Source organism: Eumetopias jubatus, unplaced genomic scaffold, assembly GCF_037043125.1.
Source record: "Eumetopias jubatus isolate StellerSeaLion01/CBP00866 unplaced genomic scaffold, mEumJub1_p1.0 scaffold_10, whole genome shotgun sequence".
Taxonomy (NCBI): Eukaryota; Metazoa; Chordata; class Mammalia; order Carnivora; family Otariidae; genus Eumetopias; species Eumetopias jubatus.
Genome location: NW_028274816.1, coordinates 61,150,566 through 61,173,629, shown reverse-complemented (window position 1 = coordinate 61,173,629; position 23,064 = coordinate 61,150,566). Strand labels below are relative to the sequence as shown.

The window sequence follows — 23,064 nt, the reverse complement described above, 5'->3', positions numbered from 1 at the left end:
TGACCAGAGACCTTAACCCTAGACACCAGCCCTCACCAGAATCCTTAACCTTGAGCCTGGACTCAGAAACTATTACATGGATCAGACATTTCAACACTAGAACCAGGGGCACCTGGGTGGCTCAGTCGTTAAGCGTCTGCCTTCGGCTCAGGTCATGATCCCAGGGTCCTGGGATCAAGCCCCTCATCGGGCTCCCTGATCAGCAGGAAGCCTGCTTCTCTCTCTCCCACTCCCCCTGCTTGTGTTCCTTCTCTCGCTGTCTCTCTCTCTGTCAAAAAATAAAAATAAAATCTTTAAAAACAAAACAAAACATTAGAACCAGGCATATTCCCCCAATCCTGACTCCTGGCACCCTGACCCCTTTCTTTTGGACCTTGCTAAATAATTACCAGAAATCCCCCAATCCCCTAACTAAGGATCCTACTAACCAAGGACCCACTAATCAAGACCTGAGCAGAGGTCTAAACTTAAGTTTAAACCCCTGGACTCTTATCTTGACCTTTAATACCCAATTCTAACACCAGGACCAGGACCCATGACCTTCTAACTTTGATCCTGTGCCATGACCTCAATTTGGTACCCCAATCTGAGTTCACGGCTCATGACTCAGATCTCAGGTTCCAGAACCCTAATTCCCCCCATCCCAGATCCGGGCAGCCCCCTGAACCTAGGATGCTGGGACTCCATCTCAGACTGCTGGATCCCAGAACACTGGGATCCCGAGATCTGGAGCCTGGATTTTGGCTAGAGACTCCAGAATGTCAAAACCATGATCTGGGACCCCCTTCCCCTCCAACTCAGAACCCTAACCTGAGTACCCTAGACCATCCTTGAACCTAGGGATCAGCGTTCTGAACACTAAAATTCCAAATCAGGAAGCCCAGGATCCCTATCCCTCTCATGGGCCATCACAAGATCCCCAAATTCCCTACCAGAGATTCTGGACTCCAACTTCCACACTAGGACTCCCAATTACAGACCCTCTTCAACATCTAGCCTGGAACTCTGACCCCTCTAACACCAGGCCCTCAAAACAAGAGATCACCAGTTCATAGCTGTGGCCTTCCAGATTCCAGTCAGAGATCTAGAGATTCTAACTAGGGAGTTCCTAATCTCTTATCTACCACCCTTGCCCCGCCTCCCCCCCCCCCCCCGCCCTTAACTTTTCCCTAAACTACACAATCCCATGATCTGGAGGACTCAACTTGGGATCCCCATCCTTCCTCAGCCAAAAACCTCTACATCCCTGAATATCAGCGAAATACCAGCGATCCCCATCATCTTTTTTAACTATGAAGGTTAAGACTCCTAAATACTCCCCAACAATGCAGCCAAGACTTGAGACCCGGCTTTCTCTAATAGGATTTCTTGGAGCCTTGAAACTCTGCCCCATGCCAGTAACGATCTTGGAGTCAGACAACTTTCATCAGCCGCCCCACCCCCACCCCGCCACACACACATCTCAGCATCCAGAGCCCCCATCCCACCAGGCCCCACCCCCAGCCTCTTGGAGGAGTCAGGGATCCGAGTCTGGCAGAGCTCTGACCAGCTTTTCCTCCCATCCCCCGTCCCAAGCCTTGACCGCCAGCAGCCGGCTCCTGTTCCAGCCCGCTCAGCTCGGAAACAAGCATCAAAAACCCGGTCACCCTGATTGCCTGAGCCCCAGGTAGCTGACCTCAGCTCCCCCCACACCCCCACCAAGGCTCCTAGGGCTCCCAGCTGGGACCTTGCCCATTGACACCTTTCTCACTTCCCCTTTGAAACCCCCTCCTTTGCTCCGATTCCGCCTCACTCCAAATGGCCCGCCCAGATCTCCTCATTCTCCTCCGGCCCTTCCTCCTTTGGGACCCTCTCCCAGGCCTGGAGCCACCTTCTTTTCCTTCTTTATCTATCGCAGTCTCTCCCGGATTCAGGCGTTCGGATCCCAGGGGCCCCGTTCTCCAAGCCCCAAGTCCAAACTCCGTCTCCCTCCAGTCTCTTCGGGAACGTATTCCCCGTTTCTGGGGACCCCTCCTCAGACACATCCTGCTCCTACCGGGCCCGGGCCCCCCCCCCTTCCTCCAGGACCGCCTCCCTCAGGGACCTGGCCTGCACCCTCCTCAGGGCTCACGGTCTCTAAGACTCGGACATTAAGAGTATAGTTGCCCCACTCCGGGACCCTAGGACCCCGTCCTCCCGGATTCCCTAGGCCCAGTGTCCCCCGCCCCTCGTTGCCTCCAGAACTCGGGCGTCCTGACCGCCAGAATCCCACACCCCGGGGCCACTCAGGCCCCTTTTAGGCCCAACCCCCGGCTCCCAGCCACCTCGAGGGGAGCCCCCACTCCTTCCAGGACCCTCCCCTCGCGCTCACCTCGCTCAGGGCTGGGCGCACGCTCCGGGCCGCGGGCCCCGCAGCCGCATGACCGGCCCCGCGGCTTCCCCCGGCCGCCGCCGCCGCCACCGGGGTCGCCGGTGCCCGCGCCCCCCGCCCCCGCCCCGGAGCCCGGCGTCCCGGCCCCCTCCCGGCCTCCCACCCCCCACCCCCCGCGCCCGCGGCCTCACTCGGCGGACGGCGCCGGGAGCTGGGACCGGCGGCCGCTCATTGGTTACTGCGGAGGAGGGGAGGGGCGGGGAGGGAGGGAGGGAGGGAGGGGGAGGCTGCAGGGAGGGAGGGAGATGGGCCTTGAGAATGGGGGAGGCAGGGAGGGAAGGAGAATAGAAACAGAGGCAGAGAGCCCGAGAGGGGCAGGGGCACACAGAGAGACAGAGAGGCAGAGCCGAGGATCTAGAGCCCCACCGAGACCTCGAGGCTGAGAAATTCTGAGACTCGCAGGTCTGGAGACTGGGGGAAACACAGAGGTGGCCTAAAAGAGACAGAGAGAGAGAAAAGGAGAGGCAGAGATCAGGTCTAAGACCCCCGCTGCCCTCGGGCTCAGAGATTCTGGGGCTCTGGAAGTGGACAGGTCAGAGAGACAGAGAGACAGGGAGACGCTCACAGGCCCTGGGCTGAGAGAGGCTGAGACCCAGACACCTTGAGCTAGGGAAAGAGACAGAGAGAGAGACAGAGGGAGAGAGAGACCCTGAGAAGGAGAGAGAGCAGGGGCAATCCTGGGGCTCCCCTGATAAGGACTGGGGCTCTGGCCAGGCCTGGGGCGGAGCCTGGGGTCTGGGCGGCTGGAGGAGGCGGGAGGGGGCGTCCCGGGCCGGGGTCCCCAAAGCAGCAGGCGGGCGCAGAGCGGAGCCGGGTCCTGCAGCCGCCGCGGAGCCGGGAGCCGGGCCAGCCCCCCCCCCCCCACCCGCCGTGATGTCAGCGGGGCCACTCTTAAAGGGGCAGGCCGCCCGCCGAGGGTCGGAGCTGGGGCTGGGGGCCGCGGGCAGAGCATGGGGGTACCACCCCGGTGCTGAGCGAGCCAAGGGGAGCCCCAGCATCCAACTGGACCGAGTCCCGGAAACCCAAGGGCCTGCAGAGACGAAGAGACGCCGGGGCTCCCCGAGGGAGCCTGCGAAGCTTTGGGGCTCAGTCCTCTCCAAACACACAGACATAGGCACACCATTCAACTGGCCTGCCCGGGTCCGGGACTACATTTTCCATCAGCCCTGGCGGTGAGGGGCCGCACTTGGGGGGAAGGGTCCGCCGCGGTGTCTGCTGGGAACTGTAGTCTGTTGGGACTGTTTTTTTCCACCCCCCGCCCCCCTCCCCCGCAAGTGGGTCAAGGCAAAGAGGCCCGGAGGGCGCGTCGGCCTGTCTTCTGTCTCGCTGGCTAACTCTTAAGCTCACGGGCTCTGCTTGTTTGGTTTCTCTGTCGTGGGGTCTCCCAGGGATCACGTCTCCAGGTCTCTCCATAGGAGGTTTGCCTTTCATCTCCCCTCTCAGGACTGCCCCCACCCCTGCCCCAGTCTCTGGGTCTCAGTGTGGGTCTGTGAGCTTGTGTATGGCTCTGGGTGAGTCGGTGCATGCCTGGGTCTCTGCGCCGGGGGGGGGGGGGGTTCTCTACCTGACACTCCCAGTGGTCTGCGTGTCCATCTCTACCTCCTTGTGCACATGCCCACTTCGCTCCTCTCCGCGGCACTCGTGCCTCCCCCCACGCCCGGGCTCTGCTCTTTCCCTCTGGCGCTGTGGGTACCTTCTCCCCACTTTGTGGGTCTCTGTGCTTTCCCTCTCTCTCTGCCGCCCTGCCCCCAGCCTCTGTGTGTTTCCGTGTACAGTCGCTGTCCCACCTCCACACCCCCTTCATTCTGCAAGCTTAGAAGAAAACATCCAAACACTTCAGCATCAGCATCCCAAATTTATTCTCCAGCAGCTGTGGCCGGGTGGGAGAGCCAAAGAGAAGAGTGGGCGCGGGGAGGAGGAGAGAATCCCGGAGAGTGGCAGGCACGGGGTACGGGGCGGGGGGAACAGGAGGGAGGAAGGGTTCCGAGCAGGACTGGAGCCATGCACCTGGCAGGCGAGCAGTGATGGGTTTAGGGTGGGGGCGTCTAGAACAAAAGCTGATTGAGAACAGCTGGGGTAAGAATCCTTCATACATCCCAGGAATCCCTAGAGTGTAGAAGAGGAGCGCTGGAGCATGGGGGCACAGCCTCCCACTTACTCCAGAATGGAGTGGAGATGGGGGGGTCGGAGGTGGGGGTTTGTTCAGGAATCCAAGTCTGGAACAGCCCACCCCATGAGACTATTTCCCAGAAAGGAAAAAAAAAAAAAAAAGGAGAGGCACAGAGTCTACCAAAATGGAGTCTAGAACCCCATGGAATTGGGACAGTGGTAGTGGTTCTGGAACCTGGTAGAGCAGAGTCCAGAACAGAGGTGGGGGAGAATCCAGGGCTCAGCACAGCAGAATCTAGAACGCGGTAAGGCTCTAGAGACTGTATGGAGTTTAGAATGCCAGGAACGCTGGGGAGGGGCATCTAGCACCCACAGGGCAGAGGCTAGAATGCTGGGGAGCAAGAACTGAATCGGAGAAGGGTGAAGAGGGGGCTAAGGCTGGCGCGGGGAGGGAGCAATGGGGACACCTAGTGGCGGCAGGAGAGATTACATGACTGGCACAGGCGGTGGGCTGATGGGGCTGCGGGCGTCCGGGTGCACGAAATCCGGGTTCACGTAGGTGAAGCCTTGGAAATCGGCCTGGTCGATGCTGGCCAACACTAGGCGGTCTGGCGGGGTCAGTGCTGGCGCCGCCCGCGTGAAGAATTTGTCGAAGTTCTCGCCGCTGCGTCCACACTGTGGGAAGCACGGGGGAAGGAAAGATGAAATTCTCTTGGCTCCTTGGGTGTCCCTCTGTGTCCCCTCTGTGCATCTCTTGTCTCCTTTGGAATGTCTGCACATCCTTCATGGCCTCTGCATCTCCCGTTAGGGCGTCTCCACAGAGGGAGCCCCACCCCACCTCCACATACAGGAACTGGAGCTCCTGGGTACCCCCACCCCGAGGGACCAAGGTTTGTTCCCGAAAGGTGGCTGACCGGACGGGGTCTGAACGGAGGGGCGATCTCCAGTCGCTCCAAGCGCTCCCAGTCCATCCAGCGGAAAAAGCCATGAGCACGGATGGCGGGCTCCCCGTCTGGCCCTGAGCCCAGGCGCTTCGCCGGATGCTTAGTTAGGAACTGTGGAAAACACAGAGACAGACAGACAGACAGAGTCCCGGACAGGGAGGCACAGAGAAGGAGCAAGAGAGAAAGACAAAAACGGAGGAACAGAGACACAGCGTAGAGACCCAGAGAGAGGAGAATAGCAAGGAGGAACAGGGATGGGGGAGGCGGAGGGAAAGAGGAATGGGGGAGAGTAAGTGAGAACGGGGTAGACGGACTCCAACCCCAGAGACCGGGGCCAGACAGAGAAAGAGAGAGAAATCAGGGCATCAGGGTGCGAGGGGCAAGAAACCCAGAAAGAGGAAGGGGACCAGCGAAGAATCCCCAAAAGGGATGGAGGAGAAGGAGGGGAGGAGAGGAAAAGGGAAGGAGGGAGGGAGGGACAGGGAGAGAGAAAGCAGTTGGAGACCCAGAGCAAAGAGAGGACAGAGATCCCGAGAGAGGGCGGGATGGACACCCAGGGGAAGGGCAGAGACCCAGAATATGTGTGTACGGGGGTTGGGGGTAAGAGGGGAACAGACACCCAGAGAGAGGGGGACAAAGATGCAAGAGGTGGACAGAGATCCCCAGGGACACAGAGAAAAGGTGGAGACACAGGAAGCCCCATCGAATGTAGATGGAGGCCGAGGTGGGAGACAGAAGCCAGAGAGTGACAGTCAGAGAGAATGGAGACAGGAGCCAGAAGCAGAAGGGTGCTAATGCTTGTTGAAAAGCTGCCACGGGCTAGACTCTTTCTCTTGCACTAACTCCATGACCCCAGTAGAGGAGGCAGGCTCCCGGAGTTTTGGTGGCTTGCCCAAGATCCCACAGGAAGAGAAGTGGCAGGAGTTAGGTTCACCTGACCCACCCGGTTCTGGAGAGGCAGACCCCGGCCTTCCAGCACTCCCTGCGGGGAGCTGGGGAGTGGGTGCAGCAGAGGGGAAGGAGACAGAGGCCATCCTTGGACTGGAGAGGACAGCGGGGCAGTCGATTAGTGTTCTAATGACATCTCTGTATTATACAAACTTTTCCAGCAGATGGAAGGGAAGTAACTTGAGGGGCGGGAGCCTTTTTCTAATGTGCACAGAGCCACTGCATGGGAAGCCCAGGATGGTGGTGGTAGGGCACAGGGGTTGTCCGGAGACTCTGGGGGTCAGGGGGCTCTCACCCCCTTGCAGATCGCCACGGCTTCCCGGGAAAGCGACTTGGGGTAAGTGACAGTTTGTTCCATGATGGCCTGAAACAGCTCTTCCTCATCCTCCCCATCAAAAGGGGGCTGAGGAAATAGAGGGATAGAGTCAGAGACTTGACCAACTGCCTCTCCCCCACCTTCCACACTCTCATCATCCACCAAGTACACAAACACCCCGCTCCAACATCCTAGGAAAAAACTGGACCAAGCCACCAAAGCTTTCTCTCTCTGCCTCTCAGACTCTCTGCTCTCCTATCTCAGAGGCACCAGCTCTCTGCACCTCCTTGCTGTTCTGTCTTTCTCTGCCATGCAAATCAGCGGGGCATTAATTAGACAATATGTCACTTAAATAGAAGAGAGACCAAAAAAATGCAGGAAAAACTGTAAAAGCATTCTCTTGGTTAGATGAGTGGCTTCCAGTCTTCCGGGATTAGGAAAAGCAATACCAAGGCAAGGATTCTTTCCTTTCTTTCCTTTCTTCTTCTTTTTTTTCTTTTCTTTTTCCTTTTTCTTTCTTTTCTTTTTTTTTTTTTTTTTGAGAGCATGCAGGAGTGGGGGGAGGGGGTGAGTGAGGAGCAGAGAGAGAAAGAATCCCAAGCAGACTCCACACCCAGCGAGAAGCCCAACACAGGGCTTGATCTCGGGACCCTGAGATCATGACTTGAGCTGAAATCAAGAGTCAGATGCTTAACTGACTGAGCCACTCAGGGGCCTCCCAAGGTAAAGATTCTTAACGTGGGGTCTAGGAAGTCTGTTTATACAACTGAGAGGGTCCATGAGCTTGAACAGGGGAAAAAGTACATCTTTATTTTTAAAAATCTCTAACTGAAATTTAGCATTCCCTTATAAATGTAGGCAAAAACCACAATAGTAGTACTTGGGACTTCATCACCACCAGAAATCACAGGTATTTTCTTAGCACATTAGATTTGCAGATATCTCAAAATGTTAGTCATCTCAACTTCAAGATTACTAGCAGACCTTCTTGTTTATTCCCCACCATTGTGAGACATTACCATTTAATTCATTAATAGGAAATCACATATATGTCCACATCCCAGTGTTCAATATTTACCTAATTGTATACCTTTAAATTAAATTTATTTAGTTGGCAGAACTAAGTTAAACTAAAATTTTTAAGTTTTGATAGCCATTTACATACGATTGATTTCCTTTGTAATCCTATTATTTTATTTCAGGCATTTAAACACATTGTTCTGAGAAGGGGTCCTTGGCACCAAAAAAAATTTTAAGAGCCTCTGGCCTGTGGGAAAATAATGCTTCAGGACCAAGGACAGCACTATCCAGGCAGGACATTCCCAACTGCTTAGCACCCCTCCTTAGATGGCAGACATCCCTTCCTAACCAGCTCCTTTGAGAGGGGCCATGTAACAGATGCTATCCCACACCGTGTTGCCTTTAGCCAGGCCAGCCTCTCCCAGCTTCCCTTACCTGTCCTGCCAGCATCTCATACAGCAGAACCCCAAAGGACCACCAATCCACAGACTTCCCATAGGGCTGGTAGGCAATGATCTGGTGAGGAAGGATGGAAGTCAAGGAATCCTGTTTTGTGCTTTAAGCAGCCTAAGACCCCTTCTGGCCTCACCCCCCCGGGAACCCTATCCACTTGAAGTGCTTTCAACACAAACTCTTCCCACTCGGAACACTTCGGCCAGAGCTCCATCTTTTTGGACAATTCAGAAACAGAATTTACCTACTTAGAACATTCCTTTGGTCCCAAAAATAAAGACCATCTAAGGACCAAGTCAAAAGTTCCACTCAGCTAGAATATTTAGGTAACTGGACCTTCTCCTTAAGGAGAGGGTAAAATAAGGGCTAAATTTCAGAGACCAGAGAGTCTTACATCTGGGTGCATTTAAGATTCATCTAGGGGGCTGTTCCTAGCCCTAAGAATTCCAGCCTCAATAGGTCAGAGTCAACAATATGTGTGTTTCTCAAAATCTCCACAGGTGATTCTGACTCCCAGCCATGTTTTGAAACCATGGACATTGATTACACGATGCAAGGACATTAGCATTGAATCACCCTGGAAGATTAAGAAAGGCACCACTAACACCACCTCCCCCCTCAACTGAGACCCTCTCTCTACTTACGTACGGTCAGATCATTAGCTCCACCCCCTTAACAAAGCCAGAGTATACTCCCCCCACCTTGAAATATTCAGGAGAGAACCTCCACATGCCCAGTGTTCGGGCGGGGGGGGGGGGCAGCCCCACCCACTCAGAGTACACTCGAAGGTGTCTCTACCTTCTAGAATAGTCCTGCAACGGGTCCTGCTCTCTGAGAATTCTTAGGAGCCGAGCGGGTCGCGGGTCCCGCTCTTTTAGAACACTCACCCACCTGTCCGCACAATTTGCCAGCTTAGAGACCCAGCTCCGCCCACTCGGAAGGCGGGGCGCACAGGCCTCTCTGCGCTGCTTGCTGTTGGACCGCCCCCGACCCATGTAAAGACCCCAGGGTCAGGACCCCCACATTCGGAATGTTAGACAACCAGCCACACACCCGCCCTGCGAAGTTGCATGGCACCAAGAGCAGCAGAGGGAGGGTTACCTCGGGGGCTATGTAGTCTGGGGTCCCGCAGAAGGTGCGGGTCGTGGTCCCAGGGAAGACGTTCTCCTTACACATGCCGAAGTCAGTGATTTTGATGTGTCCTTCGGCATCCAGCATCACGTTGTCTAGTTTCAGGTCCCTGGTGGGTGGGAGGCAGGATGGATAGGAGTTGAGGGACGGGTGGAGTTCCACAGGCTGGAGCAGCAAGGTTTTGGTTTCTGTTTGTTTGTTTTGTGTTACAGTAAGCTCTACGCCCAACATGGGACTTGAACTCATGACCCCAAGATCACCAGTCGCTCGCTCTACGCAGTGGGCCAGCCAGGTGCCCCTGCAGCCGCGAGTTTGATCGCTTTCCCTCTAGGGGCCTGATGGCCTCCAGTGAAAGGCCCAGACCACTCACCGGTAGATGATGCCCTGATTGTGAAGGAAGAAGAGGCCGATGGCGATTTCCGCTGCGTAGAACCTGGAGAAGGGGGCGGGGAGTCAGAGGTCACAGACTGGGGCCCTCCTCCCCCCACCCCTCCTCTCTTGGGCGAGACTCACGCTGCATGGGGCTCCTTAAACTTGCCCAACTGCTGAATGTGGTACATCAAGTCGCCCCCGGTGACATACTCCATCACAAAATACAGGCGATCCTGGCGGGGGGGCGGGCGGGGGGGGCCTTAGATGAGGGGACACGCTGACCAGAGGGTAGGACGCGCCCATTCCCACCCCCTCCAGACAAACTTGGAAGGCTCCGGATCCACCCAATCAGCAACCCAGAGCATCTGGTAGGTCCCGAGGACTCTAAGCCAGCCCCACAGAATCTCCACCCGCCCTATCCCCTGCTACTCCGAACTGGTCCTGCCCTCCGCGAATGGAAGACTGAGGCCTCCACACCCCCTGGAAATCCCAGGGGCACCGCCACCTCTTCCCGCACCTCCTCACGCAAACGCAACCCTGACCACGGGTTAGGAACCAGAGGCGTTTCGGGCCTCACTTGCAATGGACAATAATGTTTCTTTAAATCCAGGAAGCTGATTACGTTTATCCAGAGCTTTTTGAAGGAGTCACGCCCTCTCCAACCTCGGGCGGTTCTCACTCCTTGTCCCGTCCCACGAAGTGCGGGACACGCCCCCCGTGTCTGACGAGACCTTCTCTCAGAATCCGAGAGTGACGACGTAGTTACTTGGAGCCCAGCTGCTGGCAGGCCACTCAGAAGCCATTCTCCTTCCCTCACTCCCTTTACTCAAACCTCCTTGGCTCAGAACACCCCCCACTCAAGACCCCGCTGGCTCAGGCCACGCCCAACAGGCTCCCACCCCTCTGGCCACGCCCAGTCAGCGTGCAGGAGGTTCTTTTGCCTCGCCAGAATCTTGGAATCCCGGAGCAGATGTCTGACCTGGGCCAGCCTATGCACCTCCCCTTCCTTACCGGGGTCTGGAAGGTGGAGTGCAGCTGGGTGAGAAAGTGGGGCCGTCCCCCCGGGCCTCGGCCCCCCAGGGCCAGCACTCGCTTCTCCACCAGGGTGCAGTCCACGTCATCATCCTGAACAATCACGTCTTTCTTCAGGATCTTGATGGCGTAGAGCTCATCAGAGCCCCTGCGCTCAGCCAGCATCACCTGGGGACAGAGCCCCAAAAGGCCCAGTCCATCTTGGGAACAAACGCAGAGATGCAGGTCCCTGCCCCGCCCTTTCAGGGACACAGAGAAAGGGAATCCCAGGTCCTTCCTCTCTCTCTCTCTCTCTCTCTCTCTCTCTCAGGGGACCAGGTGCCCTGGTTTTGCTGAGCACTCCCTCAGGGAAAGCATCCAGGCCTTTATGCCTGTCCTCTCAGGGGCACTCAGGGGTCCCATCGAGCCCTTTTTGGGGACTCAGTTGCCTAGTGTCCCTCCCTAAAGACCAGGACTCTGATCTCCCCGCCCCAGACATCCTCCCCTTTTCCCCCAGGACCCCAGGAATCCAACCTTCCCAAAACTGCCTTTTCCTAGAACCATGAGGAAGCTGAAGTCAGAGATGTGCAGACGTCCAGGGGTCGTCCCAAAGAAACAGCGCTTGGAGTCGGTGGGACTCGGGGATGGGGAAGGGATGGGAGAGGAAGACGGACCCATCCGCACCCGCTGTGAGAAAGGGGAGAGATGCAGAGGTAGTCAGACCCCAGACGGGTACAAGGCGACGCCCCAGAGAGAGACAGCATCCAAGAATGAAAGGGATGGGGAGAGACAGAGAAAAAGAAAGTTGTCTCTGCCCCCCTCCCCACCCCGTTGGCTTACGAACTTGCACTGGTTTTCCACAGCCTGGAGGGTTGGTCATTGAACTAACACTCAGACATTTACTATATGCCATTCGATAACCTGTTATCGCCCCCCCATTTTATTTTTTATTTTTAGGTAATCTCTACACCCAACATGGGGCTCAAACTCACAACCCCAAGATCAAGAGTCTCATGCTCCACTGACTGAGCCCACCAGGTACCCCCAACCCCACCCCCGTTTTAGAGAAGAGGAAATTGGCACAGAGACATTAAATAACTTGCCCAATGTCACACAGCAGATTAAAAAGCAGAGCCAGAAATCAAAATTCATTGAAGCCAGAAACCGTGTCTCACCCTCCTTTTTGTGTCTTCAGCATCGTCCAGCACTGAGGGTGCTGAATGGATGAAGGTCTCTCAGGACCTGAGTGCTGAGCGCATTTCTTATTGCTCAACCTTCAGAGTACACCCGGAGTCGGAACACATACATGACCACTGCTTCCTGCTCCTCCCACCTGAGTCTGCACGGAGCCTCCTCTCCCCCTCCCCCTCTGCCTCTGGCTCTATTCGCCACACAGAGCTTGTGTCCTGTTCAGACCTAAACCACCTCAGGCCATCTTTGATGCTCCCACCCCCCCCACCCCATCTCACCCAGTTTAAAAGCTAAAATCCTGGGGCGCCCGGGTGGCTCAGTCGTTAAGCATCTGCCTTTGGCTCAGGTCATGATCCCAGGGAGACTGCTTCTCTCTCTCCCACTCCCCCTGTTCATGTTCCTGCTCTTGCTATCTCTGTCAAATAAATATATAAAATCTTTAAAAAGCTAAAATCCTTCCAGTGAGTGACAAGTCCCACCCCTTCCCTCTGATTTAATGTCCTTTTTCCCACCCTCTCCCCCGCTTCAGCCCCACTGTCCTCCTTGCTGTGCTACATACACTCCCAGCCTGCTCCCACCACAGGGCCTTTGCACCTGCTCTTCCCTCTGCCTGGAAGGTTTTCCATCCTTCAGCTTGGAAATCTGGTCTCTCTCTCCTGTGCCTGGAGAATCCCGCACTCCCTCCTGGACTCACCACCCCACTCAGAAGCTTTCTCTGGCTCTCCCAGGCTGTGCAGCTGCTTCCGGCACTCCCCAGTGCCTGAGGCTACTACCTCCATTATCAAACATATCCCTTCTGGGTGGATGTCTCTATCTGTACCTTTCTCCTACTTTGAAATTGGAGCTCCCCAGGGAATGGACTGATTCTACTCCCAGAACAGGGTTTGACTTACGTGACACCTCAGGAAATAGGTGTTGAGTGAGTGAGAAAAGGAATGGAGGACAGAAGGCCACCGTGATAAACAGAAAAACTCAAGGATCCGTTCAGGTGTCACCTCCTCAGGGAAGTCCCTCCCCGGCCACTCCCTACCCCACCCCACCCCCCACCCCAGGCTGGCTGAGCGCGCCTCCTCTAGGCTTCTCGGTGCCCTGGGCTACCCCTGAGGTAGTACAAGCAGGGCCAGGTTCCCCTCCGGGCTGCTAGGTTTACTCAGCAAGCACAAGACCGGCCGCCAAATCTGTGCTCAGCCCATGGGTGTGGAAATGACAGCAGGTATCAGGGGAGGGAGACGTGGGGGGAGACATGCAGACCACAGGAATGAAACTGTCTCCATTCCAGGCCTGAGCTCTACTCACCTCATACAGTTCCAGGGGGTAGTTACAGGCCTGGGGGAGAAGAAAGCCAGAGTCAGAGCACCCAGGGAGGTAGGACGTTGCCCTAGAGCATAGGGTGGCGACTCCAAACCCCCAAGCCATGGTAATGGAGAGGAACTCTTGATTCCCATCACACCCTGGGGCAGGAGTCCCCTAGAAAGGCAGGGGACGGAGCCCCGGGGTCTTCTGGGAATTGTAGTCCCAGGACGCGTGGGCAACCAGCCGCTCTGAACTGTGGGTGGCAGGGCTGGACTCCCCCCTGGGGGAAGCCGGGCCGAGTACCTCAAACTTCTGGAGGAGGCTGCAGTTGTCAGCATCAGCCACCGGCACATTGTAATATTCGCCCTCCTCCTGGTTCAGTAACTTGTACCTGACATACAGACGGAGACCAGAGCCGGGCAGGAGGCGGGGTCGGGGTGGGGGTAGGGGGTGGGGGGGATGCAGCCGAGGGAGAGGCAGAGGGATCAGAGCGGGGAAAGAGACACAGAAAGAAAGACACAGAGATGGAGAGAGAGAGTGAGATAAGGAGGGGCGGGGGGGGGGGGACACGGGGTGGGGGGAGGGTCACGGGAGGAGGGAGAGGGAAGCGCAGGGAGGCAGGATGCTGGTGGCCCGGAGGAGAGAGACCACGCCCCTGCCCCGCCCTCACCAGCCGTCCACCGGCGCCTTGAGCAGCTCCGAGACACCGAAGGACATGGCACCCATGAAATCGTTGCGGGAAGTCCGGTCCCAGTCCCACACCTCCACGCTGAGCCGGCGCTCCACGTCCCCAGGCTTCAGGTTGCTGCGGGAAGGGTGGGGCGGAGTGAGGGTCCAGCTCCCCGCTCCCCGAACTCCCCCATCCTTGGTGCTGGAGGAGGACGCAAGCCCTTCTGGGGTGCGCTGGGGTGTGTTCCTACTCCCTAGAGTGTCCTGTCATCTCTGAGCCTCCCAAAGGGGGTCTTCCCCAGTATCGGGACCTTGAGTACATCTAGACCGCGCTCAGTCTCTCTCCCTTCCTCGCACATTCTTGGCCCCTTCCCATCCCTGCGTCCCCGTCCTTTCCCTCCAGATCTCTCTCCAATCTGAGTCTCTGTGCCCCCTCCTCCCTCTGGGTCTCTGTCCTTCTGTCTTTCTGTTAACTGGCTTCTCTTTCTCTTCCTGCCACCCACCCACCACCCCTCTGCTTACACCCCACCTCCCTGCATTCTGTCTATGTGTCTCTTTGGGTTTGTGTCTCTTCTTCTGAACACCCTCCATCTCTGTCTCACTCCAAAGTAGTGGGCTTTGATGGAGATTAAATGCACAGATCTATCTCCCTCCCTCCCTCCCTCTCCCTCTCTCTCTCTCTCTCTCTCTCTCTCTCTCTCTCTCTCTCTCTCGGCTTCTGTAACTCCATCCCTCTCCCTCAGTCACTCCATTCCCTCTCCCACCGCCTTTCTCTGCCCTTTTCTTGGGTTCCTTCTATCCTAACACCTCCCACCATCTGCTCTCTGGGGTCTTGTGGGCCACCAAGACCCTTAGATCATTCTCTGTCAGCCATCACAGCGTCCCCTGCACCCGAGGCTCACAACACAAAGGTCTCGTTCCACACAGGGTTTAGTGTGGCTTTCACCGTCCGGGTCTTCTGTTTTGTCAAGTTCCGAGGGTCTGGGATAAGCTTCAGCTTCACATAGGGATCCGACAGACCATTGGGATCCATTGGGATGAGGTTACGGGCCTCGCCAACTGAAAGGAGAAGTGAAGGAGGGTAGACTGGGTTAGAGATCCAGAAAGAGGCCCCTAAGTCTCTCCCAGTCGACAATCAAAAATCCAAGCTCCCAGCCTTTCTGACGACCCAGGTGTCTTTGGTCTCTTACCTCGTCAGTACCCAGAAGACAGGGCCTAAAGCCCTTTTCCCAGCCAGGGACCCAGAAATCAGACCCAGAGCCCCCTCCTCCCTGAGGACCCCGGAGTGAGGACCCTGGCCACATCACCACTAGTAATCCCAGGCCTCCCTCCGAATCAGGTTTTCTCTCCTCCCTCCCTCTCAAGGACCTTGATTTAGAATGGCCATTAAAAGGTGCCGAAATGGGGGGCGCCTGGGTAGCTCAGTCGCTAAGCATCTGCCTTTGGCTCAGGTCAGGATCCCGGAGTCATGGGATTGAGCCCCGCATCGGTTCCCTGCTCAGGGGGAAGCTTGCTCCTCCCTCTCCTACTCCCCCTGCTTGTGTTCCCTCTCTCGCTGTATCTCTGTCTGTCAAATAAATAAATAAAATCTTAAAAAAAAAAAGAGGTGCTGAAAGGGGGCCCTTGGGTGGCCCGGCATCGGCCTCCCTGCTCAGCAGGGAGTCTGCTTCTCTCTCTCTGCCCTTCTCCCTGCTTGTGTGTTCTCTTTCTCGCTCTCTCTCAAATAAATAGATATTTTTTTTAAAGATTTTATTTATTTTTTTGAGAGAGAGTGAGAGGGAAAGGGAGAAGAAGACTCCTCGCTGAGCAGGGAGCCCAATGCGAGGCTCCATCCCAGGACCCTGGGATCATGACCTGAGCCGAAGGCAGACGCTTAGCCGCTTAGCCGACTGAGCCACACAGGCGCCCCAGTAGATAAAAATCTTAAAAAAAAAAAAAAAAAAAAAAGGCGCTGAAAGTTGCAAGAGTCAAGGCTGGGGACTCTGAGACATGGTGGAAGGGGCGTGGCTGGGCGGTGCTCAGCCGTTGCAGGTGGGGTCAGGAGGGTGGGCGTGACCCGCAGGGGGCGTGGCCTTCCCTGTAGGGGTGGGTGGGCAGCGCAGGTGAATACCTTCGGCCCTTCCCCCTGGGGTAAAAGGGCGGGACCAGACACAGGAGCCCGGCTTCACCTGTGACGTGTATCTCATCTGCAGTCGGAGCTCGGATTTCCAGCTGCAGGCGCCCACGGCGCTCCGTGTGGTCCACCCCGCACAGAGAGGGCACGCTGCGCACACAGCGTCGGTGCACGTTCATCTCGCAGCCTAGGGGGCACAGAACGGGAGGTAGCGTGTCCGGCCGCCCCCCCCACTCCAGACGCCATCCTCCAGCACTACCCGGAACCCAGACACTGCACTTTGAAAGGGGCCCCGGAGCGCCAGGTTCTGGCAGGAGCCGCGAGGGTAGACTCACAGGAGCATTTCATGCCCTGGTGCACCAGCCCGTAGAGAAGGGAGCCACAGTGGTCGCAAAAGGTGGGGCTGCTATAGCTGTGCAGACGGAACTTGTGCTTGTTTCGGGGGTCCTGGAGGCAGAGAGGAGACATCAGAGGGGGCCAGGAGGGGGCGTGCCCTAGACCCCTGGGAGAGAAGCGCTTTGAACTCTGCCTCCTCTCCCTTGCTCTCCCAGTCTTCTACTGCTCCACCTCACTCATTCGCTCTACAATATTTATTGAGTGCCTACTGTGTGCCGGGCACTGTTCTTGGTGCCAGGACCAGCCGTGAACAAATAAAAACTCCTGTCCCCATGGAGTTTCCTTTCTAGTGGAGGGAGACAGAAAATAAACACAGTGAATAAGTAAAATAGAATGATAGATGGTAGCAGGTGCTTTGGAGAAAAATGAAGCAAGAAAGGGGATTGCCAGGGGTGGGGACTGAAATTTGCAGAAAGTGATCAGGGAAGGCTTCATTAACAAGGTGGCATTTGGGCAGAACCCGCAGGAGGTGGGGGCTCCTAAGGTTCCAAGCCCCTAGGCTCCCCCACCTCCCGAAAGCTGTTCTCTGAGGACTTGTGGGCCACAGTGAACTCCAGATGTTTCACTGTCAGCCTCTATCAATGTCTGCCCACTGATGATCTGCCTTCTCTGAGCCCCTTGTGAGATGGAGAATATGACCTCTCAGTTACAGGGACCTCTCAGTTAATGAAAGACCAAGTGTAGGGGCGCCTGGCTGGCTCAGTCGATGGAGTGTGGGACTCTTGATCTTGGGGGTGTGAGTTCAAGTCCCATATTAGGTGTAGAGATGAAACAAAGAATGGAAAGAAAGGAAAGAAAGAGAGAGAAAAAAAGAAAGAGAGAAAGGGAAGAGAGGGAGGGAGGAAGGAAGGAGGGAGGGAGGGAAGGAGGGAAGGAAGGAAGGAAGGAGGGAAGGAGGGAAGGAAAGATGAAGTGTAAACTGCGTAACAGGGCCTGGCATGCTAAATGTGCTCAGTACTGTTATTTGTGCTGCCGTGGTTACTATTCATGATTTTATTGCAGTCTCCACATAGCCCTGGGTTTAAATAAGAGCTGGGCCATTTACCAGCTGTGTCATTTGGGGGCAAGATAGTGCCCAATTTTGAGCCTCAGTGTCCTCTTCTGCCCAGTGGAAATCAACAGTCTGTATCTTGAAGCAATGCTCAATGTTCAGAGTCCAATTAAGCATGAATTTAGGACACCGGTAAAGCATTCCTTCCTCACCCCTGGCAATGTCTGAGTGTTAAATAATTTGGTATTTGCCTTTTTCTAGGAATGCATCGCGAGAGTTATCACTAGGGTGAAAATTCAGGATATTCTTGGGCTTTTATTTATTTTTGCAGTTTAGCGGGGATTCTATTTTGAATGACACTGGGCGGGGGGCGGGGGAGTAGGGTGTGATGATCTGTTTCAACGCTCTGGGCCTCTAACGATCTTCAGCTGACCCTAACTCAAAGGGTGCCTGCCGTTCTAAGTGATATACTATGTAAAAGTTCTCAGCTGGATGCCTGACTCACAGGCTCCATCGCTCCCCGGAGAGAAGCTGTTCTTATTCTCAAGGTGAAATCACCATTACAAAGGAGACAGAGCTGCAGCTCCAGTTAGATTAGCGTCCACATTTTGACTCTGCCCACTACCCAGCTAGTGGCTTCCCCCCACGCCGCGCTTTGCGGAGACTCAGACCCTTCCTTCCTATAAAATGGGGCCGCGAGGCCTCCCTGAAAGGGGTCTAATGGAAATCATGCTTGCCAAGCCCTCCCCACTTCTTTAGCTCCTGATCCATATGACTGACAACAAGATCAAAAGCATTAAGAAGGAAAAAAAAAGTCAGAATGAGGTAGAGGAAGACCCCTCCTCTGTTTTTTCATCAGTAACAGCAACAATTGTACAAGGATAATAAGCAATACGTTGTCTCTCGCCATGTACCAGGTACCATCCCAAGCATGGTACTTGACTTGGGATGTCCTCAAAACTTGACTCATTTAGTCCTCAAAACAATCCTTAAGGTAGGCGTGGTCATCATCCCCATTTTGCAGATGAGGAGCTCAAGAGGTGCAGAGAAGTAAATCAAAAACTTTTGGAAGGTCACAGAACCTCTGTGTGGTGGAACTGGGATTCAAGCCCAGGTGTTCGGCTCAGGAGCCTCTGCTCAGATGGGGACAGGAACAACACTCATGTTGTGCAGACTCACTCCTGTACTGTCTGCAAGATACCTGCTGAGTGCATGCAATGAGCACTGGATAAATCAGAAGTATTGTTGGTGGTGCAGGTGGGCAGGTGAGGTGGCTAATCATGGACATATATGGGTGCTAGTAGACAGTGGTGCTCAATATATGTCCTATGAAATCACATCCTTTATGTAAATTTCAATTTCCTTCACCTAACCAGCTGGCAAAATGTCCCATGGACTTCTGGAGATCTCTCTGTCCCTTTCTCTCTCTGTCTCAGGTTCTCATTCTGTCCCTTTCTTCATCTGCTAATCATAAAGCTGGCTTCAACCCTATGTCAAAACCTGGGCTAGACCCTCAAGCCACCTGGCTTCATTGAGCTATCAAAACAAGCCGGGGGTGGGGGGTGGTGCCTGGGTGGCTCAGTCCTTAAGCATCTGCCTTGGGCTCAGGTCATGATCCTGGGGTCCCTGCTCCACGGGAAGCCTGCTTCTCCCTCTCCCACTCCCCCTGCTTAAGTTCCCTCTCTCGCTGTGTCTCTCTCTGTCAAATAAATAAATAAAATCTTAAAAAAAAAAAAACCAAGCTGGGGGAGGTCGAGATTTATGCTGTCCCACCCAGTAGCCACTAACCACACGTGGCTATTTAAATTTAAATCAGTTCAAATTAAATGGAATTTAGATTTCCATTCCTCAGTCACGGTAGCCCCTCTCAAGTGCGCCTCTAGCTAGCTAGGTGTGGCTGGTGGCTGCCATAGTGGACAGCATACGTAGAGGGGAAATGGAGCCTCAGAGAGAAGAGCCCCAAGGCCAGAAAGAAAGTGAAGGAGGGATCAGGAACGGGCCACAGGGTCGACTGTTCTTGTAAGTCGACTGACATCCCCCCTGATGTGAAGCGGAGGGAGGGAGGGAGAGAGAGGTTGTGTGTGTCTCTGTGTGTGCGCATGAGGGATCTGTATACGCACGTGCAGCTGTGTGAGTGTGCACGCGAGCGCATGTGCGTGTGCACTGAAGGGTCTCCCTGGACCTCTCTCTTGGCGTCTCAGAAATCATTCTCTATATCTACCATTTTCTATTCTAGCTTGTCTCTCTGGGTCTCTGCAGCCCTGTTTCTCTGAGTTTCTTGTCTCTGTCTGTCTCTCTCGGTCCCTGTGGCTCACCTTTTCCTCCCTCCTGGGTTGCCGTCTCTGTTCCATTCCTCTCTCTTTCTCTGTCTGGGTCTCTATCTTTTTCTGCATTTCTGAGTTTCTCTGTCTTATCTCAGTGCCTGCATCAATAGTTGTTTCTCTCTCTGTCCCTCAACTCTGTTTTTTTTTTTTTAAATCTCTTGACCCCTGGATGACAGCCCACCCCCTCCAATGCTCTCTTTGGTCCCCCACCTGTGTCCCCAGCCTGTCTCAGCCCCCTCTCATTTCCCCTTTCCAGGCCAAGGGCAGGGAATCTGGGCCAGACTAGCTCCCCCTATCTCTCCAGCCCCCCTCCCCTCCCAGCCTTAAAAATAGCAGGAGAAATTGGGACGGACGCCGAGGGGGTGAGGGCGGGGGCGCGGCCCAAAGAGAAAGAATCAGGTGTCCGGGCACTCACATCCGTCTGGGGGCCCTTCCCAGCGCCTGGACACTCGAAGGTCACAAATTCGTGGCATCGTCGATGAACCACAAAGCTGCAGACTGAAGGTGAGAATCATAGAGACATAGAGACAGAGAGAGAGCCCAATGGATAGAAAATCAGAAAGAGAGAGACCCCTACAGAAAGAAAACCAGAGGGAGGGGGACCCCAAAATCAAGAGAGTTTAATAGACAATCAAAGGAGAGACCCCCAACATGGAGTGGGGGAGGGAAACCAGGAGACAGAAATTCGGGAGATAAACCCAAAGACAGACAGAAACAGAGACACAGAGCATCAGAGAGCAGAGAGACCCCTGTGCCTACACACAGCCAAAGGGAGACACAGAGACAGACAGAGAAAGACAGAGACACAGGGACACAGAGAGAAAACAGGATCCCATCGACAGACACAAGCCCACCGAGGCAAGAAAGAAAGGAAAGAGGCAGGCTGAGGAGGAGAGCAAACAGAGAAATGCCCTCCGACAGAAGAGAGAGAGCAGTGACTTGGGCAGAAGTGAGTCTGGGGGCTGCTGCAGGCCTCCCCCTCCCTGACTCACTCTGTTCTCAGCAGTAGCAGCTGGTGCTTTAGGACTCGCCCCCCTCTCCCGCCCCCCATAACTGCCAGCCCCGCCCGGCCCCCACCCGCCCATTGGTGACCCCACCCGGCCTGCCCCTGCCTAGGACTGTTGGTGTTGTCATGGCGACAGCAGCTTGAGGGGGGGGCTCTGACTTCGCATCTCCAGCCCCTCCCTTTCAGCTCCCCTTTTCCAAATCTCTCTGTTCCCATGGCAACAGATTCTCCAAATATCTGTCCCCACCTGGAGCTGGCCGAGGGAGGGGCCCCCAGCACCACCTCCGCGGTGGCCCCGCCATCAGAGCTCCCTCCCCACCACAGGCTGTGTCTCTGCCACACCCCCCGCCCCGGGCTCCCCCGCGCCTCTCTGGGGACCGAAGAACACGTGTGTCAAGCCTCCTGGGCTGTGGGGCCCCAGCCTCCACCCTCCTGAGGGTCCCAGGAGTCTGGGTCCCCAGCTCTTACCTTGACATTGCAGGCCCTGTTTTCCAATCCCCCTGCAAGATCAAGGATCAGAGGTCAGTGCAGAAAAGGGTACCCGGTCTCCCACCTCTGCCAGCCTTTACTGCACCTTGCTCCCCCCATGAGCAGGACCCCAGCTGCCTCTTGTTCTAGAACCCAAACATTCTAGTCCTCAGCCCTTCTTCTCTCAGACCCGGGAGCCCAGGCCCCCAGCCCCTCCTCCCTCAGGCCCAGGAGTCCAGGCCCCAGCCCCCTCCTCCCTCAGACCCTGGAGCCCAGACCCCCAGCCTCCTCCTCCCTCAGACCCAGGAGTCCAGGCCCCCAGCCCCTCCTCCCTCAGACCCAGGAGTCCAGGCCCCCAGCCCCTCCTCCCTCAGACCTGGCAGTCCAGATCCCCAGGCCCTCCTCCCTCGGGCCCAGGAGTCCAGACCCCCCTCAGCCCCCTCCTCCCTCAGACCCAGGAGTCCAGGCCCCCAGCGCCTCCTCTCAGACCCAGGAATCCGGGACCCAAGGCCCTGCTCCCTCAGACTCAGGGATCCGGGTCCCCAGCCCCTTCCTACCCTAGGACCAGGAGCCAGGGCTGCAGCCCTCTCCTTCCCCAACCCTCAGGGTCTGGGGTGACAGGAGTCTCCATCCCTCGTTCCCTCCCTCCTCAAGCCCGCAGCCCCTTCCCTCACCAGATGAAGTCGGTGCAGTGGCTGCAGAAGGTTGGCTGCTTGAAGAAGCGGGCGGTGAACTTGTGGCTCTTGACTTCGTGGACCACCTTCTGCCTCAGAGCCCCCTTTCTGCAAAACAGGGGCCGGGGTCCCCCCTCTGAATCGCCTCCGCCGGGGCCCAGGCCTGCCATGGCCCCAGGAACGTAGCAGGGACCAGGATCCTGCCTTTCTGGGGAAACAGGTGGAAGGGCGAGGAGCCGGAGACTCGGGAGAGCACTGAGCCACGGGGAGATTGCGAGGAGGGAAGGAGAGGGGCGAGGCACCTCCAGGCGCGGAGCGCAGGGCAAGGAGCGGCACCCCGGGGCGCGCCGGCTCCGCCAGGGGGAGCGGGCGGGCAGGGCGGAGAGCCGAGGGCAGGGGCGCTGAGGAGCCGGAGGCAAGGGCGGCGGCAGCGGCGGCGGGAGCTCCAGCTCAGGCACCTGCTGAAATGTGGGAGCCCCGGCTGGGGGGAGGCGTTGCCATGACGACCGAGGGGCGGGGTTTCAGTTTAAAGGCGTCCCCCCTCCCTGAGACTGGGGACAAATGCCCTCCCCCCCCCCACACACACACGTGCGCACACCCACTCCGGGGGCTGGCTGGAGGGAGGGGGCATCCTCTGAGCGGTGCCCTGCCCCCACCTCCTTCTGTCACCCGGACCCGGGCTTCCTCCCCACTAGGTGCCTCGGTGGGTCCCGTGAGCCCGCTGAGACTCCACTCGGATCCCTGGGTTTCTGACTGTGTCACTCTGCTTCATTACACAAACTTTGTATTCAGTGCTGGGGACCCGGTGGTGAACGGGGAGGCCCGCTGTCTCTCTCTGCCGCTCTTCAAGTCTTGATTTCTCTCTGGGCCTGGGTGAATGTGTATGTCTGTGTCTCCCTCTGGGATTGTCTCTTGCTCTCAGTCTCTGTCCCTGCCCAGTGTTCCTGGCTCCCCGTCTCTGTGTCTCTGTCCCTGCCCAGTGTTCCTGGCTCCCCGTCTCTGTGTCTCTGTCCCTGCCCAGTGTTCCTGGCTCTCTGTCTCTGTGTCTCTGTCCCTGTCCTTGCCTCTATTTCTCTGGGGTTTTTTTGCTGTGTCTCCGTCTATGCCTGTGGCCAAGCTGTGACCCTCTCTGGGTCTTGGTGTCCCTCTCTCTGTGGTGTCTGTCTCATCAGTGTTCCTTGGCCTCTTGCCGGAGGTCCCACACATTCCTGTTTCTGTCTCCCTG

General features: G+C 56.3%; 1 protein-coding gene across 1 annotated transcript; it reads right to left on the bottom strand.

Moving 5' to 3' along the window:
- Positions 1-4,245: 4,245 nt before the first annotated feature.
- PRKCG (protein kinase C gamma) lies at positions 4,246-22,125 on the bottom strand. Its single transcript, XM_028094689.2, has 18 exons — positions 21,840-22,125; positions 21,166-21,197; positions 20,107-20,189; positions 16,316-16,427; positions 16,036-16,167; positions 14,770-14,926; positions 13,869-14,003; positions 13,502-13,589; positions 13,202-13,231; positions 11,249-11,401; positions 10,715-10,903; positions 9,845-9,936; positions 9,702-9,764; positions 9,302-9,440; positions 8,183-8,263; positions 6,707-6,814; positions 5,434-5,574; positions 4,246-5,194 (listed from the first exon to the last, which is right to left on the bottom strand). Exons 1-18 carry the CDS (start codon positions 22,007-22,009, stop codon positions 5,006-5,008), a joined length of 2,094 nt encoding a protein of 697 aa, XP_027950490.1. The 5' UTR covers positions 22,010-22,125; the 3' UTR covers positions 4,246-5,005.
- Positions 22,126-23,064: the final 939 nt, after the last annotated feature.

Excerpts from the sequence above, each read along its gene's own strand:
- PRKCG (XM_028094689.2), bottom strand. The coding sequence starts at position 22,009 with ATGGCAGGCCTGGGCCCCGGCGGAGGCGATTCAGAGGGGGGACCCCGG. Across the intron at positions 21,198-21,839 it reads CACTGCACCGACTTCATCTG|GGGGATTGGAAAACAGGGCC; the intron begins GTGAGGGAAGGG and ends TTGATCTTGCAG. Across the intron at positions 9,441-9,701 it reads AATCAGGGCATCATCTACCG|GGACCTGAAACTAGACAACG; the intron begins GTGAGTGGTCTG and ends CCCACCCACCAG.